Raw genomic sequence first — 19859 nt, forward strand, 5'->3', positions numbered from 1 at the left:
ACAAAACTTCTAGCACTGTTAAAATCAGTGAGAGAATTAGCAGTAAGATTGTAGGCATGTTTTTAAGTGGCTGAATACAAATTTAGAATTATGAGCAGCTAATAATCAGTGATATGAATAAATCCTTATTAATATAAAAATTATTAACTCCTGAAACTCCTTTTTTCCCCAAGCATGTCTGTAATTTCTTTGTCATTATGTTTTTAAATTGATAAGTCATAAACATCTTGAGGAACCATCATTTGCAACTAACATTTAAGCTCAGGCTTAGAGCACCTATCATTCAAATTATGGGCATATCAGAATCTAGAGTTTGTTTTTATTTAATATTTTTCATCATCATAACTTCATGCTATTAATGTTCTGTTTGGATGCAGACAGTGGAAACAATTTAAAAAGGTTAGTTTATGTAAATTATATTACTCTCTTGGCTGAAGATTAGAAACACTAATTGATAATAATTGTATTAGCATAGTAGTTTAATATTTGTAAAGCATTTAACACATATTATATTAATCCCTCATAATAACCCTTTAAGGTAGATGATTAGTATCTGTATCATATTAAGCAGGAAAATGAGGCTGTGCGGACTTAAAGGACTTAACTAAAGTATATATTCTTCCTTGCTGTTATTATTATTAGTTAAGTCTATTTAAAGAAATATCTTTGTCACAAAACATTTGTTCATTTGATTAGTATGTCTTTTCTTCTAGTATTTGGATCTACATGTGTCTTTATGCCTATAAAGAAAAAAAAAGTTTTAATTCTTGGTCTTATACTGTTAATTTAATTATTATTGTTATATTTTTCTGTTTTATAAATATATAGGAATATATACATAGATTCCTGCATGAATATACTAGTTGTATTAATTAAACATGCTTGATGTTTATGACTCTAATTACAAGGAAGATAATCCTTATTTTACCCAGCCCTCTAAAATTTCCTACCTTTAAACTAAAGCTCTTCAGATATACAATATTTCCTCTTCAAGCCAGAGAAAAGTAAGGTTCTAATATCACTAACCTTCCATGCCTGCTTATTTTCTCTGTTTTAATTCTTCCCTTAACATCACATTTTTATGAGATAATTGGTCCACTTTTCCTTTTCCAATCCAGTTTTGTTTATTGGAATTATCCCATTATATACAACTCAGTCACTACCTTTATTTTAAACTACCTTGTTAATGATGTTTTAAGAATTCTGATAACATTTTATATATAAATAAACATTTAAACCTTTATCAGTGCAATTTTCTTATATTTCTTCTGTATCTCTTGTATTGAATTTTCCATTGAGTTCTGATCTTTTTGTTGCAAATACTTGAAAGTCTTTCAGTTTATCAAATGCTTATTTTTTCATACAGGATTAAACTCAACTTTGCTTAATAAGTTATTCTAGGATACAAACCCAGCTCTTTTGCTCTTCAAAATATAATATTCCAAAACCAAAGGTTTTTTGGTGTAAAAGCTATTTAATCTTGTGAAATCCTGATTGTTTTTCTGCAGTATTTAATTGATTTTCTTATTGCTTAATATATTTTCTCTTTAACTTGGGAATTTTGTATCATGTCTATGATATTCCTATAAGTTATGTCTAAGATCTCTTTGAAATGGTAATCAGTGGGTTCTTTCATTTTTTACCCAATAAAAATTCTATCACTAAAAACTCCATTTTAATACAAAATAAATTATAAAGGGATTGTAATTTAATAATCCATTGGCCTTCTTTCTCATATAAGAATTTTCATTAATAAAGTAACCTATACTAAGTTCCAGCTAACAAAACAGTTGAATTAAATAATTAAATTATAGCAAGTCATCTGTGAAAAAGAATCCCAAAGATTTGGAATTAGAATTTGATCTTTTAAATAAAGATGAAAATTCCAAAACAAAAATGATAGCATTTTTTTGTATTTTTAGAATAATTTAGGAATTTCTCTGAAAAGGGCAATCAAAATTAAAAATGGATACATTACACATAAAAATAGAGAGTGGGATATTTTTCCTTTTTCTAAATACCTGAAAGTATAATTTTCCTTCCTTTAGGAAATTTCGACTGAACAAGTCATAGAGAGAGGATTTCTCCATCAGTTAGATTTGTACAATAAGAAAAGCACTTAGTTTACAATCAAGGAACCTTATTTTCAGGCTTGATTTTACCAATAAACATAACAACTTCTTTGAGACCCTCATCTGTAAAATGAGAGGTTTGGACTAAAGCCTTTCTAAGGTTTCTTAGAAATAAAAAATATTTAAAATAAAATTATTTAAACAAAAAGTATTTTTAAAATAATAAAATAAAAATATTTAAAAGTAATGTCCCAGTATTAGAATCTTCATTCTGACCTATGATTTATGTTAGTTGCAATAGAAAATAAATTTTGATAATTGAGATTGCCTCAGACAGGATCTATCAACTATTTTTTATTGTCACAAACTCAAAATAATGTTTTTAGATTGATAAAATAAATTTTGTAGTATTACAAAGAAAATAAACATTGAACTATAGTAGAGAGCATTTATAAAAATTCATATTAGGAACATTTACCTAAAGTAATTTGTGTTAATACAAATTTTCAAATTGTTGAAAACCTGTGTTTTTCTACTACATAAAAAAGCCATACAGCCCTCTTATTGGCAATGGATACCTTTGAAATGAGGTTTCTTATGACATTCCTAAGTCACTGGAGGGAAATATAAAATATTTGTTAGAAGAGAGAACTTGGGCATAGAGGAATGAGTAGAGAGATTTCTTCATATTGCTTCTTCATATTGTGTTACTTGCCACATAGTAAAGAGAGGTCCCCAAATTATATTATATGTTCTATGTATTAAGATTGCATATTTAAAAGGCACTTTAAACAATTTAAACAAGTCTTATTTCTCATCTAAGCAACTGGGCCAGTTTTATAAAAATGTGTGAGTCATTCCCAGTTGATAAATGGCCAAAGGAGATAAACAGGCAAGTTTTAGGTAAAAAAAAAAAAAAAAAAAAAAAAAAAGGAATCAATAATCTTATGAAAAATGCTCTAAATCACTAATAATTAGGGAAATATAAATTAAAACAACCCATCAAATTGAGAGATAAATTAAGTAACAAATACTAGAGGGGATGTGGAGAAAGAAGGACATCAATCCATCATTGGTGGAGTTATGAAATTGTCCAACCAGCCTAGAAAACAATTTGGAACTACTCCCAAAAGAGTCATAATCTTTGATACAGCTATACCACTACCATATCTGTACCCACAAAGAAATCAAAGAAAAAGAAAAAAAGACCCACATATATAATGAATATATGTATTTTTGTATATGTGTGTATATGTATACAACATACATATTCGTATATCAGCTCTTTTGTAGTAGAACAGAATGGCATATTGAAAGGAATAGCTAAACAGTTATGATCTATGAATGTGATAAAATATTATTGTGTAAAAATGATGAGGAAATAGTTTTGAAAAACCTGGGAAGACTTATATGAACTGCAAAGTGAACAGAACTAGGAGAACATTATATTCAATAGAAGCAATAATGGAACACTAATCAACTATGAAAGTAGCTACTCTGCTCAATCCATCACAATTCCAAAGGTTGTCACATTGAAAAATACTATCCATTTCTGGAGAGAAAACTGACAAACTCTGAATGCACAATAAAGCTTAATGTTTTCCATTTTACTTTTATTGCTTTTATCATTTTACCATATGGCTAATGTAAAAATATGTTTTGAATGACTTCATATGTCATATATATATATATATATATATATATATATATATATATATATATATATATATATATATATATATATATATATATATATATATATATATATATATATATATATATATATATATATATATATTACTTCTTTTCTTCTCAATAGGTATGAGGGAAGGGAGAAAATTTCAAATTAAAAATGAATTTTTTTTAATTAAAAACTTGAAGTGAAAAAAATTAATTAACAGATAGATATGTGCTCTTTTATTAATTTATTCTATATAATACAAATGATAAGCTTTAATGTCTAATTCTGTGGGTCCTATAAATGTGCAACCACAGCTGGCCTATACCATGCCCACATAGTCAGATGAAAAGTGGAATCTTTTGCCAGTCATATGTAAACAATGTGATATATCCATACATTTGAGAACAGCAACATTTTTGGTACCATGAAGAAAATAACAGATGATTAATTGAATTTTTTTACTGATTTGCTATAATTTAGACATAGTCAAAATATTAGTAAAGGTTTATGTAATTCCTTGAATTTAAAAATCATTTTAAACCTTTCATTAGTGAAAATTTCAATTATTAAATCTTGAACCGTAATTGAATAGAACATATTTTTGCAGTAACATAAAAGCATGCAGAAGACTAAATTATCACCAAATAATTTATATTGAAGATGTTTTTAATGGGTTTTTCTAAAATATGCTTTTTAGATAATTTGCTTGCTCTTCTGAAAGAAACCTGTTGAAGTGAAATAAGTTTTGAAAATAACTTTTCACATATATACACAGTAACATACATACACAATCATAAATTTATATTTATATATTTTATATATAATACATATATATCCTCACAAGAAGAATCATGAGCATAAACAAAGTATTTTTATAAATTTGCAAGTTTGATATCTTAATTTATGGTGTTTGTCAAGATGCTTGGATCTTAAGAAAGACAGGACTTAGACCCTTGAACTTTTACTAAAATTTGCATCAAATGTGTGTTATAATAAAAACCTAGATAAAGCTTTCAAAGAATGGTTGTATCTATCAAATCAATTGATTAAAAGTACTTTATCAGTCTTATGGCATTAATAATTCATTAATCACAATCTTGATTTCATTTTGTAGAATTATTAAAATCATAATCATCATGTTGCTTCTGAATTCTCTGAAAATGAAATTTTGCCTTTTCATTAAGATCACAGAATTTTGATCTTAACATTTTCCTTTTCTTTTCTATTTAGGAAGAACCATTTGTGATGGTGTCAGAAAATGTCTTGGGTAAACCAAAGAAATACCAAGGTTTCTCCATCGATGTTCTGGATGCCTTATCTAATTACCTGGGCTTTAACTATGAAATTTATGTTGCACCAGATCATAAATATGGGAGTCCCCAAGAAGATGGTACTTGGAATGGACTAGTTGGAGAATTAGTATTTAAGGTAAGGTTCACGCATCTGAAAGATACATAAAAACATAGTAACTATGATTTCCTGCTAATTATTTATGTGAAAGATGATGCTACTCACATATAATTTTATTTGAGAGAACAACACATTGTTTAGGGTTGCTTTGTGCATGATGATGAAAGTAATAATGATGAATACATTAAAGTTCAATTATTAGATGCACTAGTCAGTTACTCTTTACCTAAGTACCTAGGTAGGATAATATTTCAGACAAGGGAGCTTATCATAAATCAGAAATAAAACCTAGAAGGGATCTTATAAGTCATTTAGTCCAGCCTGTTCATTTCATAAAGGACTTGAAGCCTTGAGAGATCAAATAATTCAAATCCAGATCTTCTTATATCACATCCACTATTCTTTTCTGTAGTGTTCAGTTGTCTCTAAATCATAATCATTCTCTTGGGGGGGCAGGTCGCTTGGGGAGCTTCTGGAGGCAGCCTTGGCTTTAGTTCCTGTCAGAATGTCTCCAGCCAGCTTCAGTCTCTAGCTCCTTCCCAATCCAAAGCCTCCAGCCAGCACGAAGGTAGAAGTGGGAATGAAATCTTGACTCTGCCTTCAAAAATGTTGGATTGTGGGTTTCCCAGAATTCAATATTAGTTGTGAATTTCCTGGAAGTGCATGAGTAGGCTTTTCCTTTAGACTTGTGAATCTCCTGGACTTGTGAATCCACTAATCTCCTCAAGCTTCCCTGAAGTTTTCCCCTTGACTCCCTCCAGACTGCCTTCTAGACTCAATTTTGGCTCCTTATATCCTCCCAGAGAAGGGGCTTGTGGGTACTCCATGGGCTTGGGGGAACTACTTAAAGAACCAATGAGCAAACTCCTTTAAAGGTGTAAACTCCTTTAAATGTTTGAACTCCTTTAAAGGTATGAACTTTGAATCAGAGAATTGTTAAGTACCAGACAACCTACTTAGCACCTTGTAATAATCCTACCAACTCTTTAACTGTATGTCAAACATTTGTTGTTAAATCATTTCAGTCATGTCAAGTTCTACATAATTCCCTCTGGAATTTTCTTGGCAAGGAGACTGGAGTGATTTTCCATTTCATTCTCTAGTTAATTTAACAGCTGAAGAACTAAGGCAAATCAGGGTAAAAGACTTGCTCAGGGTCATACAACTAGAAGGTTTCTGAGGCTATATTTGAAATCAGGAAGATGAGTCTTTCTAACTTTAAGCCTAGTGCACTATCCCCTACATAGCTAGTTGCCTTTCTAGCTTGAAAGCATAAAAATGCCCTAAATTCTCTTCCTAATTATAAATCAAAAATAAATGTTTATTTAACTGAAGTGAATAGAGCCAAGTTGAAATTTCTTCAGTGTTTGGGAGATAATGTGGTTAAATTATCTTTTAAAACAAAAGACAAGTTGAATGAATATAATTCCAAATCATTATTGACTGATGATTCTTTTTTTTTAATATAATTCATCTATGTAGTACTTTTCCTTTTCTGCTTTGTTTTTCTTAGTAAGCTTTGCCTTGTGCAATTCAAATTTCGAATATTTTGTTTTTACCCTTTCTCATTGTTTTTACAATAATTGGTTAACTCTTTCACTATTGATGATATGGTCCTTGAGATTTACATATCTCAGCAAATATAATTTGTCTTAATTATGCTTATTCTCACTGATTGCCTGTTCCAAACTTAAAATATTTGGTTAATATTCTGGTTTTAAATTTCAGCTACTAGAATTCCCCATAAATTGCCAATCTATTGACATTATTATGGGAATTATAACTAAAATATTTAATTGATAAATTCAGCAAAAAGTTTGTGTCAATTTGTTTTAATCTTTTTGTCTTTATTAACCTCATAGCAATAAATAGCTTACTGTTGTTTCTTTGAATATATAACTTTTGTAAGGCACCTTAAAAGATTTCTATTGAAAGCTTCAGTGTTAACATTTTATAGTTTGTATATACATATGTAAATATATATTATATATATATATATATATATATATATATATATATATATATATATATATGTTCATGTTCATATACCAGAACTCATTCAGCCATTTCTCAACTGATGTTCATCTCCTTAGTTTCCAGTTTTTTGCCACCATGAAAAAAAATGCTGCTATTGTTAAAGTTCTTAGTGGAGAGAAGAAAAGAATTTTTATTTTCAAATATAACCTATTACTCTTTGCTCCCCAAATTATGCTAATCTATTTAAAATATTTCCTCTTCTTTCTTCCTCTATCCCTATACAAGTTCTAAAGTCTGATCACTAATTGTTAAAGGAAAATTAGTTATAAGATAAAATTTTAAAAAAAATTGAATAAGCATAAGTCTGTGTGGTAGAAGGATCATTTTACAAAGAATTTGGTAAACTGTGTTCCAGTATTGGTTCTACCATTGGCTAACTCTTTTGCTTTGGGCAAGTCTTTAAATCTTACTCTTAAAAATTATATTAAGCTTTATAAAATTTCTTAACAAACTTCTGATTTAATTGGCATATGTCTTGAATGATAGCAATAGTGAAATTATCTCAGCACAGTACCTGATACATTACATTACATTAAGAGCACTTAATAAATGTTTTGATTACCTATCTATAATATTGAAAACTAGGAAAGATTATATAATGACCTAGCGCAATCCCTAAATTTTACTGTTATAGAAGTGCAAAGAGGTTAAGTACTTGCCCAAAGTACTTTTCCGTTGCAAAACATGAGGAATCTAGTCCTTTGAAAATCAATGACTTGAATAAAATAAGTAAGCACAGGCTAGGCCTTCCCTCTTATATCTGGAGGAGCTTTTTGGCATCTGTTCTCTACTCAAAAAAGCTATTCATGAACACTGTCAATCAATGGTTCATTGTATACATATATTTGCAAACAGTTGATCAGAATATGGTAATAATTCATTGAGATGGGAGTGACTTGTCCAAAGATACCCATAGCTCAGAAGACAGAAATGGAACAAGATACCCAATTTTTTATTAAAGCTTTTTCAACAATGATCCTTACAAAACCTTGCATTCCTGAGGGCGGAGCCAAGATGGCGGAGAAGAAACACACGACTCGGTGAACGTCCTCACTCCCTCACAACCAATTAGATAAATTAAGTCTCAAAATTAGCTCAGGACTGATAGATACTACAAGGACTGGAAGCACGACTTACCAGCTGAAGAGAATCTGGAGTTTCAACAGGAAAGGTAAGTTCTCAGGGGAGGAATAAGAAAGACCAGCACAGACAGTGGGGTAGGGGCACACTGCGCCCATTGCGCTGGGAAGGGCTCTGGGATCAGAGAAGCCACTGAGGTAAAGGAATCTGGCACAGGCTGTTAGCTCTTCTCTGCTAATTATTTAGCAGTTCAGAAGAGAAAGCCAAAATATTTTAAAACTCAGATTAGATTTTCCCCCCCCACCCTGGGGGTGACTCAGCAGATCTCGGCACCAGGGGGTGTGGCCTCAGCTACCACCTGAGAATAGTTAAGAGACTGACAAGTGGGTGGATACGGCCCAAGGCAACACACACTGCCTAGCTTAGCTGGAGGGAGTGGAACTCAGCTCCAGGAAGTCCCAGAGAAGCGGAACCTTTGAACTAGGGACCACGGTTTCTGGCAGACACTTCCAGTTTGAGCACAGGGGCTTCTCACGTCACCTGCTGCAGACATCCACTCCCCAACCGGACACATAGGCTGGGCTTTGTGCTGTCTTCACTATTCTACGCCCTCGAAGCACAGTAGTGCTAATCACCTCTGAGGCACTTCCAGGGAGGGGGGTGGGGAACTCTCTCCCAGAGCTCTCTCTTAGCTCAGGCGCAGGAGCCTCTGCATCCATCCGGTCTGGGAGGAAGCTGGTAAAGAAGTAAATAATTTCCTACCCCAGGGACAGACCCCAAAAGATTTTTTTAAGTATGAGCAAAAAAGCTAGAAAAACCATAGATTCCTTCTATACAGAGAAAGAGCGCGGGTGTCCAAACCCCGAGGAAGTTGACAGCAGAGAATCAGCAGAGACAACAACCTAAAGAGGGGAACGATTCCTGCCCCCCATCACATAACTCTCTCCTAGAAGAAGCTCTTAAAAAATTGAGGGGAGATGGAAGAAAAATGGGGAAAGGAAAGGGAAGTTATGATAGAGAATAACAACGTCCTGAAATTGGAGTTGGAAAAAATAAAGAATTCGCAGGAGATGCAGGGAAACAAAATTAGTGAATTAGAAAAGGTTAAAAAAACACAGGAAAGTAGGATTTCTGAATTGGAAAAGATAAAAAAGTCTCAAGAAAATAGAATTTCTGAATTGGAAAAAGAAAATAATTCTCAAAAAAAAAAAATTAGGGAAATGGAAAAAAATTCAATAGAGCAAAATAATTCATTTAAAAACGAAATTGGGCATTTACAAAAAGAACTAAAAACTGTGAAAGAAGAAAATAACTCCTTAAAAGTCAGGATGGAACAAATAGAAATGAATGATTCACAGAGAACCCAAGAATCAGTCAAACAAAACAAAAAAAATGAGAAGCTGGAGAACAACGTCAAATACTTACTGGGAAAATCTATAGACCTGGAAAATAGATCTAAGAGAGATAATCTGCGGATTATTGGGCTTCCAGAAAACTATGACCAAAAAAAGAGCCTAGATTCTATTTTACAGGAAATTATCAAAGAGAACTGTCCAGAGATAATAGAAACAGAAGGGAAAGTAGATGTGGAAAGAATTCATCGAACTCCTTCTGAAATAGACCCTAAAAAAAGAACACCACGGAATATTGTGGCTAAGCTGCAGAATTACCACACAAAGGAGAAAATCCTGCAAGCAGCTAGAAAAAAACAATTTAAATACCAAGGTGCCACAATAAGGGTCACCCAAGATCTGGCTGCCTCCACATTAAAAGATAGAAGGGCCTGGAACCTGATATTCCGAAAGGCAAAAGATCAAGGACTGCAACCAAGAATGAACTACCCAGCTAAGTTTAGCATCTTTTTCCATGGAAGAACATGGTCATTCAATGAAACAGAGGAATTCTATATGTTTCTAAGAAAAAAACCAGACTTAAACAAAAAATTTGATCTACATCCACAAGACTGAAGAGAAACAGAAAAAGGTACACAGAACCCTTGAGAACTGTAACTCTGTTGTGGGTATATAAAAAATACTCAAGGATAATTTGATTTTACTGATATAAAAGAAAAAAAGGGGGGTGTAGTAAAGGGAAGGAGGTCGGTTCAGAAAAAGGGGAAGGAGTGATAAAAAGAGGGAAACTACATCCCAGGAAGAGACATAGAAAATACACCATATCTGAGGGAACTTAGTGAGGGGGAGAATCATTGTGTGAATCTTACTCTCATCAGAAGAGGCTCAAAGAGTAAATAATTAACATATTTGTTTTTCAGAGAATTTTCTCTCACCTCATTAAAAGGGGGGAGAGGAAAAGGGAAAAGGAAAAGGAGAATAAGTGAAGGGACTTGGAGGGAGGGGGGAGGGATCCTAAAAAAAAAAAAAAAAAAAAAAGAGGGAGGGTTGCGCGTCACAAGGGGGGTCTGTAAATTAAATATCGGGGAGGGGGATCAGGGGGGTCAAGGGAAAAAAGCATAATCTGGGGATAATACGATGGCAGGAAATACAGAATTAGTAATTTTAACTGTAAATGTAAATGGGATGAACGATCCCATCAAACGGAGACGGATAGCAGATTGGATCAAAAAGCAGAACCCTACAATATGTTGCCTACAGGAAACACACTTAAAGCAGGGAGATACATACAGAGTAAAGGTAAAAGGTTGGAACAGAGCCTATTATGCTTCAGGTAAAGCCAAAAAAGCAGGGGTAGCTATCCTTATCTCAGATCAAGCAAAAGCAGAAGTAGATCTCCTTAAAAAAGATAAGGAAGGAAACTATATCCTGCTGAAAGGTAGCATAAATAATGAAGCCATATCAATACTAAACATATATGCACCAAGTGGTATAGCATCTAACTTTCTAAAGGAAAAGTTAAGAGAACTGCAAGAAGAAATAGACAGTAAAACTATAATAGTGGGAGATCTCAACCTTGCACTCTCAGATTTAGACAAATCAAACCACAAAACAAACAAGAAAGAAATTAAAAAAGTAAATAGAACATTAGAAAAACTAGGTATGATAGACCTTTGGAGAAAACTGAATGGCAATAGGAAGGAATATACTTTCTTCTCAGCAGTTCATGGATCCTATACAAAAATTGACCATATATTAGGACATAAAGATCTCAAAATTAAATGTAGGAAGGCAGAAATAATAAATGCCTTCTTCTCAGATCACAATGCAATAAAAGCTACATTTAGTAAAAAGTTAGGGGTAAATAGACCAAAAAGTAATTGGAAACTGAATAATCTCATCTTAAAGAATGACTGGGTGAAAGAGCAAATTATAGAAACAATTAACAATTTCACCCAAGATAATGATAATGATGAGACATCATATCAAAGTCTTTGGGATGCAGCTAAAGCAGTAATAAGGGGAAATTTTATATCTTTAGAGGCTTATTTGAAGAAAATTGAGAAAGAGAAGATTAACGAATTGGGCTTACAACTTAAAAGGCTAGAAAAAGACCAAATTATAAACCCCCAACCAAAAATTAAACTCAAAATACAAAAATTAAAAGGAGAAATCAATAAAATTGAAAGTAAAAAAACTATTGAATTAATAAATAAAACCAAGAGTTGGTTTTATGAAAAAGCCAATAAAATAGATAAACCTTTGGTAAATTTGATCAAAAAAAAGAAAGAGGAAAATCAAATTGATAGTCTTACAAATGAAAAGGGGGATCTTTCCACCAATGAAGAGGAAATTAGAGAAATAATAAGGAGTTACTTTGCCCAACTTTATGCCAATAAATTTGATAACTTAAGTGAAATGGATGACTTTCTCCAAAAATATACGCTCCCTAGATTAACAGAGGAGGAGATAAATTGCTTAAATAGTCCCATTTCAGAAAAAGAAATAGAACAAGCTATTAATCAACTCCCCAGGAAAAAATCCCCAGGGCCAGATGGATTCACATGTGAATTCTACCAAACATTTAAAGAACAATTAGCCCCAATGTTATATAAATTATTTGAAAAAATAGGGGATGAAGGAGTCCTACCAAACTCCTTTTATGACACAGACATGGTACTGATACCTAAACCTGGTAGATCGAAAACTGAGAAAGAAAATTATAGACCAATCTCCTTAATGAATATTGATGCTAAAATCTTAAATAAGATATTAGCAAAAAGACTTCAGAAAATCATCTCCAAGATAATACACTATGATCAAGTAGGATTTATTCCAGGAATGCAGGGCTGGTTTAATATTAGGAAAACTATTAATATAATTGACCATATTAATAATCAAATTAATAAGAACCATATGATCATCTCAATAGATGCAGAAAAAGCATTTGACAAAATCCAACATCCATTCCTACTAAAAACTCTTGAGAGTATAGGAATAAATGGATTATTCCTTAGAATAATCAGGAGTATATATTTAAGACCGTCAGTAAGCATAATATGCAATAGAAATAAACTGCAACCTTTCCCAATAAGATCAGGAGTGAAACAAGGTTGCCCACTATCACCATTACTATTCAATATAGTACTAGAAACGCTAGCCTCGGCAATAAGAGCCGAGAAAGAGATTCAAGGAATTAGAGTAGGAAATGAGGAAATTAAACTATCACTTTTTGCAGATGACATGATGGTATACTTAGAGAACCCCAAAGACTCTGCTAAAAAGCTACTAGAAATAATTCAAAATTTCAGCAAAGTGGCAGGATACAAAATAAATCCACATAAATCCTCGGCATTTTTATATATCACTAAAAAAATGCAACAGCAAGAGATACAAAGAGAAATTCCATTCCAAACAAATGTTGAGAGTATAAAATATTTGGGAATCCATCTACCAAAGAAAAGTCAGGAATTATATGAGAAAAATTACAAAACACTTGCCACAAAAATAAAATCAGATTTAAATAATTGGAAAGACATTCAGTGCTCTTGGATAGGCCGAGCGAATATAATAAAGATGACAATACTCCCCAAACTAATCTATTTATTTAGTGCTATACCAATCAGACTCCCAAGAAACTATTTTAATGACCTAGAAAAAATAACAACAAAATTCATATGGAAGAATAAAAGGTCAAGAATTGCAAGGGAAGTAATGAAAAAAAACTCAGAGGAAGGTGGTCTAAGTGTACCTGATCTAAAGCTATATTATATAGCAGCAGTCACCAAAACCATTTGGTATTGGCTACGAAATAGACCGGTAGATCAGTGGAACAGATTAGATACAAAGGACAAAAAAGGGTACATCTATAGCAATCTAATCTTTGACAAACCCAAAGATTCCAACATTAGGGATAAAAATTCATTATTCGGAAAAAACTGTTGGGAAAACTGGAAATTAGTATGGCAGAAATTAGATATGGATCCACACTTAACACCATATACCAAGATAAGATCAAAATGGGTCCATGATTTAGGCATAAAGAGGGAGATAATAAATAGATTAGAGGAACAGAGGATAATCTACCTCTCAGACTTGTGGAGGAGGAAGGAATTTATGACCAGAGGAGAACTAGAGATCATTATTGATCACAAAATAGAAGATTTTGATTACATCAAACTAAAAAGTTTCTGTACAAATAATACTAATGCAAACAAGATTAGAAGGGAAGTAACAAATTGGGAAAATATTTTTAAAAACAAAGGTTCTGACAAAGGTCTCATTTCCAAAATATATAGAGAACTGACCATAATTTATAAGAAACCGAACCATTCTCCAATTCATAAATGGTCAAAGGATATGAACAGACAATTCTCAGAGGAAGAAATTGAAACTATATCCACTCACATGAAAGAGTGTTCCAAATCACTACTGATCAGAGAAATGCAAATTAAGACCACTCTGAGATACCACTACACACCTGTCAGATTGGCTAAGATGACAGGAACAAATAATGACAAATGTTGGAGGGGATGTGGGGAAATTGGGACACTAATACATTGCTGGTGGAGTTGCGAAAGAATCCAGCCATTCTGGAGAACAATCTGGAATTATGCCCAAAAAGTTATCAAACTGTGCATACCCTTTGACCCAGCAGCGCTACTACTGGGATTATATCCCAAAGAAATACTAAAGAGCGGAAAGAGACATATATGTGCCAAAATGTTTGTGGCAGCTCTTTTTGTTGTAGCTAGAAACTGGAAGATGAATGGATGTCCATCAGTTGGAGAATGGTTGGGTAAATTGTGGTATATGAAGGTTATGGAATATTATTGCTCTGTAAGAAATGACCAGCAGGAGGAATACAGAGAGGCCTGGAGAGACTTAAATCAACTGATGCTGAGTGAAATGAGCAGAACCAGAAGATCACTATACACTTCAACAACAATACTGTATGAGGATGTATTCTGATGGAAGTGGAAATCTTCAACATAAAGAAGATCCAACTCACTTCCAGTTGATCAATGATGGAAAGAGGTAGCTACACCCAGAGAAGAAACACTGGGAAGTGAATGTAAATTGTTAGCACTAATATCTGTCTGCCCAGGTTGCATGTACCTTCGGATTCTAATGTTTATTGTGCAACAAGAAAATGATATTCACACACATGTATTGTATCTAGACTATATTGTAACACATGTAAAATGTATGGTATTGCCTGTCGTCGGGGGGAGGGAATAGAGGGAGGGGGGGTAATTTGGAAAAATGAATACAAGGGATAATATTATAAAATATATATGTATATATAAAAAAAAAGAAAAAAAAAAAAAAAACCTTGCATTCCAAATTTCCCTCTTTCCCCTACTCCCTCTCCTAGATGATAAGTAATCCAATATATATTAAACATATTAAAATATGCTAAATTCAATACACACACACACACATATATATATATATATATATGTAATTAAGACATTCCAATTTCTTATCTTTCAAACTGCTTTTAGGCTGCATAACAATTTCCCTCAATGTACTCTTAAAATTCATGAGGTCCCTGATATGTCCAAGAGGTATTCCAATATGAAATTAATAAATGTGTAAGATGTTCTGCTTAGTTAAAGAGATGTTTTGGAAGATGGAGTTAAAGTGAGTGAGAAATTATTTTCCTTTTTTTTTTTTAAAGGATAAAGAAGAAATGACACTACCAACGAGAAACTTTACATAAGGACAACATGTCAATTTAAGGAGTAAAATAAAGAAAAATATAGCAGAAAACAAAAACATAAATGAAAGTATTTGAAAACTTGTTATGTTGGAAAAGAAATGGTTAGAATTTACACAGAGGCAGAAGTGGGATTGAATAAGGAAAACTTTGCAAATTATTATGTGATTATCTGTTTGGAAATTTAAATATATGAATTGAACCACTGATTGGCAGTGCTCATGAATAAGCTCTTTTGAGGGCAGAGCAGATGCCAGAGAACTTCTCACAGATCTAACAGGGGAGACCTAGTATTATTTTTGGGTCAGTTCAAATGCTTTCTTATTTAAGATCAGCTGATCTTCAAAAGACTGGCTTCATGTATTTGTAGTGGAGACTTTATTTCATTTTAGATAATCTCTCTGCATCTCAGTATCTTAACAAAATGAAGGCTGCCTTCAAATTGTAATAGTTCCAGTCTTAAATCCCAGCACTAATAGACTGCAAACAAAGCCAAAAAAAGGAAGGATTAAGGATTTAGGAGAGAAACAGACAGAAAAAAAAAAGAAATACAAAGAGAAAAAGGGAAGAGAATTAACAAGGAGAACTTTAATTTAATTCTATATAAATTGCTAAGAATTAGAAGGGCTCTTAAAGCTCACAGAATCTCAACTCCTGATTTTATAGGTAGACTAACAGGAGCCTTTTAATTAAAATATGAAGTAAAAGCAGTAGCAGAAAATGAGGCGACAATGTTTTTAGGTCTGAAAGAAGAGGAAAACATTTATTTATTCCATAATAATCCCTAAATTGAAGCTTTTGGATTTCTATTTCTTATTGGTATTTTTGATTTACTATGATTTTTACTGGAATTACTAGAAACTCTACTTTTAAATAAGAATTTTTTTTCTCTAACCTGTGAAAAATATTAGCCTTTCTAATCTATAGTACCATTTTGGGAAGGAGTGAAAAAGGATGTGATCCCCACTGGTCATAGTTTCCCCCTCTATACCTTTCATAGCAAAAATGCAATAAAGGTTATCTTATTATGTACGTAAACAAAATGTATCATCAAAATATAAACAGAATTTAAGCAAATATAACACATGCTCTGTATTTAATGTCCCAATACCTAGCTGGAGGGCTGCATCCCTAGAACATTTCCCTTCAATATGCAAGGGTTAAATCTAAGAGGTTGTGAACTAATTCCAAAGCTCATAAGCCCCACAGAATTGTGCTTACTTCATTGATTATTTTTTATATCAATTAGACCAAAAGCCTTAATTTATTGTTAGATATAGGTATTTACTGAGATTGTACAGTAAGAATTGGTACAGAACAAATCCCTACTGCAAAACTAAGTGATATATTCTGCCACTAGTAGAGTCCATTAGGAAGTAAGTTCAAGTATGCACATGAAACAAAGAAGTGTAACATAATTCTTAGAAGTCATTTTACTGATGTCGTAAACTTGTTCCCCTTAAATATGGAATAATTACTTTTAAATTATATTTAATATTTCTCCAATTATGTGTTAAAAGTTTTCAAAGATTTTTTTTTTGAGTTCCAAATTGTTTCCTTCTTTCTCTTCCCCCTTTCCTGAGATGACAAGTAATCAGATATATGTTTACATGTACAATCATGTAAAACATTTCCATCTTAGTCATTTTCTACAAGAAGACTTAAAAAAGAGTAAAGAGTAAAAAATAGCATGCTTCAATCTATCTTCAGATAATATCAGTTCTTTTCCTGGAGGTAGATCTTGTCCTGCGTCATTAGTCCTTTGGGATTGTCTTAGATCATTTTATTGCTGAGAACAGAGAATGTACTCTCTAGCACATATTAATGTGTACTCTCCTCCAACTGACCAGTTCCAGGCTAGCTTTACTCAAAAGATGTTGTTGTTTGTCCTTCCTTCTCAAAGGGCACCATGAAATCAAGGAGGTGATGCCATAATGTGCAAGTGAATTGTATTAAAAAAATCTAGTCAGTAAACTCCAAGATATCTTGTAAAGGTTCAGAGGTGGAAAAGAGAAAATGAATGCTTTTAAGAGACACTACAGATGCTCTTAAAAGCATCTTTTTCTTTTTTGCTTCTCTGAATTCTCCCAAGCTATCTTGAGGTTACTGGCTTGATTTCTTTCTTAAGGATCAAGCCTTAAACCAAACCCAATCTGATTCTAATTAGCTGCCAAAAGGTCCTAAACCAAACCCCATTTGGCCATTGTTTGGGGCTTGATTGACTCAGATTGAATGTAAATAGCAGTTATTTCTGGTTTGGCCAGAAATCCTGAGGGTCTTCCCCAGGCAAAATCATTCATTCATTTATCTATTTATTTAGATTTTTTGGATTTTCCTAAAGAGACCCTTCTTTGTCTCAATGCTATCTAGCCATCATCCCTGAGTGGATGTAGCTTCAACCAAACTGAGACCTATTGAAGATCTAAGCTTAAAAAGGCCAAGGTCTCCCATTGCATCCATGGCTATCTCCAGTCATTCTTATATTTATCATGCCACTGGATCCAGATAGTTCTGGAGGGAAAAGTGAGAGATAAGTGCCCTTCCTCACTTAAATCCAGTTCACTTCTATGTCATGTCATGTCATTGCATATGACACTGTAAATCTATGTACAACTTGCTTTTCCTTTCAAATATACAATAATATTCAAAATAAATATTCAAAAATACAATAATAAAATATACAAATATACAACAAAATTATCATGTAAATTTCTTTTTTTCTTTCTTCTCCTACTCCTAAAATTTGTTTTAAAGAATATCTTAATTCCCTCAATCTTCCAAGACATAAATCCTCCTTCCCTCTCTGAAATCACATCCAGTCAATCTTCAAATCCTATTAATTCATTGTAATATTTCTAGTTACTTCTTTTTCATTTCCATATCTACAACTAGGACTTTCTTAATCAGTTTATGATTAGAGTCAGTATTTATTCTTCTAATTGTTTTTACCAGACTATGATCTCTCCCTCTTCCCCCAGGTAGCCTTCTCACCATTACTACCAGATCAGTCTTCTTAACATAATACTTCATGTCCATCACCTCCTACTCAATTGTCTTTAGTTACCAACAATTTTAAAGTGCAAACTCTTCTGCCTAATAATAATCCTGTATGTAGAATAATAATAATCCTGTATGACCTATCTCTCCAACACCTCCCAACTTTTTCCTTTACATTAATTTTCCATGGTTGTCCATGTAGTAATGTTGGGGGCGGTAGCCCCCTTTGATATTGCTTGTTTGATCTCCAACTTCCTTTGGGCTAGTTTTGGTTTTCAGCCCCCATTCTAATGATCTAAAATTCCTTTCTGGGGAGATACTGAAGGAGATAACAATAGAGAAGTTTTGTCTTATTTACAATAATAAGAAAGTTCCTGTCTTATTTACAACAACAGAGAATTCTTGTATTATTGACAAATATCTCCAGAACCTCTTGATAACATCTCTGCAAACATTGTTTTGATGACTCTAGTTATGTATATAAAGAAGGCTAAAAAATGAAATCTTTGCATTTGATGTATACCAGCCAAATGCCCTTCAACTGACGTCCCCCTTTTCAGGCAGTTTGGGTCTTCCTGAAGGCCAAATGCCTGTCTATCCCTTTACTATCAATAAAGACTTTGTTTTCATACAGCATTAAGTAGCATTTGCTGCGGAACCCCGCCCTTGGTTACTTTGGGGAAGGAAGGAGAAAGAGAAAAGGAACTGGCCCATCTCAGTTTAGAACCTCAGTTTACTCCTCATCAGTCTATTTTTATCTATTCATAAACCTGTCATATTTATCCCTTGCTGTATATTGATAAATTCTCTGTTTCAAGAATATCTTCACAAATCCTTTTTCTTTTATCAAAATTCTACTCTTTCAGTTAATACCCAGAAGAATTCTCACTGGCTAGGTCTTATCATCTAGCCCATAGTCATCATTTCCTCTGAACAAGATATCTTGGCTGTCTGTGCCATTCATCTGGTCTTTAGCCTATGACACCATTTTAAATGATTATCTTGTATATTTGTCTATCATGCCTCTCCAACCAGATTATAAGGCATTTGAGGGTCAAGAATTATATTTTTAGAATCACTAATACAACACAGAGAGGCAGAATTAGCTACAAAGTCAAGAAGACCTACATTTACTTTCTTTCTTTTTTTTTTTTAATTCATTTTTCCAAATTATCCCCTCCCTCCCTCCACTCCCTCCCCCCATGACAAGTAATCCCATACATTTTACATGCTACATTTACTTTCCATTTCTGACACATTGGCTGTGTGACTCTGAGCAAATCATTGTTCTCAGTGTTGAAGACAAATTTTTAAAACTCTCTAAGTTGCAGAGAATGTGCTGACTTTGCATTCATATTGGCAATCTCTTCGGTCCATGTTTCCTAGAGCAATAAAATCATATCTCTAATAAAATAATCCTATCTCTCGAAATACTGGAAGACCAATAAATAATATTGAAATTTAAGTAGAAGAACTGATGAAATAGACAAATGTGGAGCAAAAGAGAA

The 19859-nt window shown here is 32.8% G+C and overlaps 1 protein-coding gene across 4 annotated transcripts in view; it reads left to right on the top strand.

Moving 5' to 3' along the window:
- Positions 1–19859, top strand: part of GRID2 (glutamate ionotropic receptor delta type subunit 2) — a 1921766-nt gene that overhangs the window by 1424119 nt on the left and 477788 nt on the right. For all 4 annotated transcript variants that reach the window (XM_074276291.1, XM_074276292.1, XM_074276293.1 and 1 more), the window contains one exon: positions 4984–5181. In XM_074276291.1, coding sequence (XP_074132392.1) covers positions 4984–5181 — 198 coding nt within the window. The remainder of the gene's footprint in view (positions 1–4983; positions 5182–19859) is intronic.

This window comes from Sminthopsis crassicaudata, chromosome 6 (genome assembly GCF_048593235.1).
Source record: "Sminthopsis crassicaudata isolate SCR6 chromosome 6, ASM4859323v1, whole genome shotgun sequence".
NCBI classification, from domain to species: Eukaryota; Metazoa; Chordata; class Mammalia; order Dasyuromorphia; family Dasyuridae; genus Sminthopsis; species Sminthopsis crassicaudata.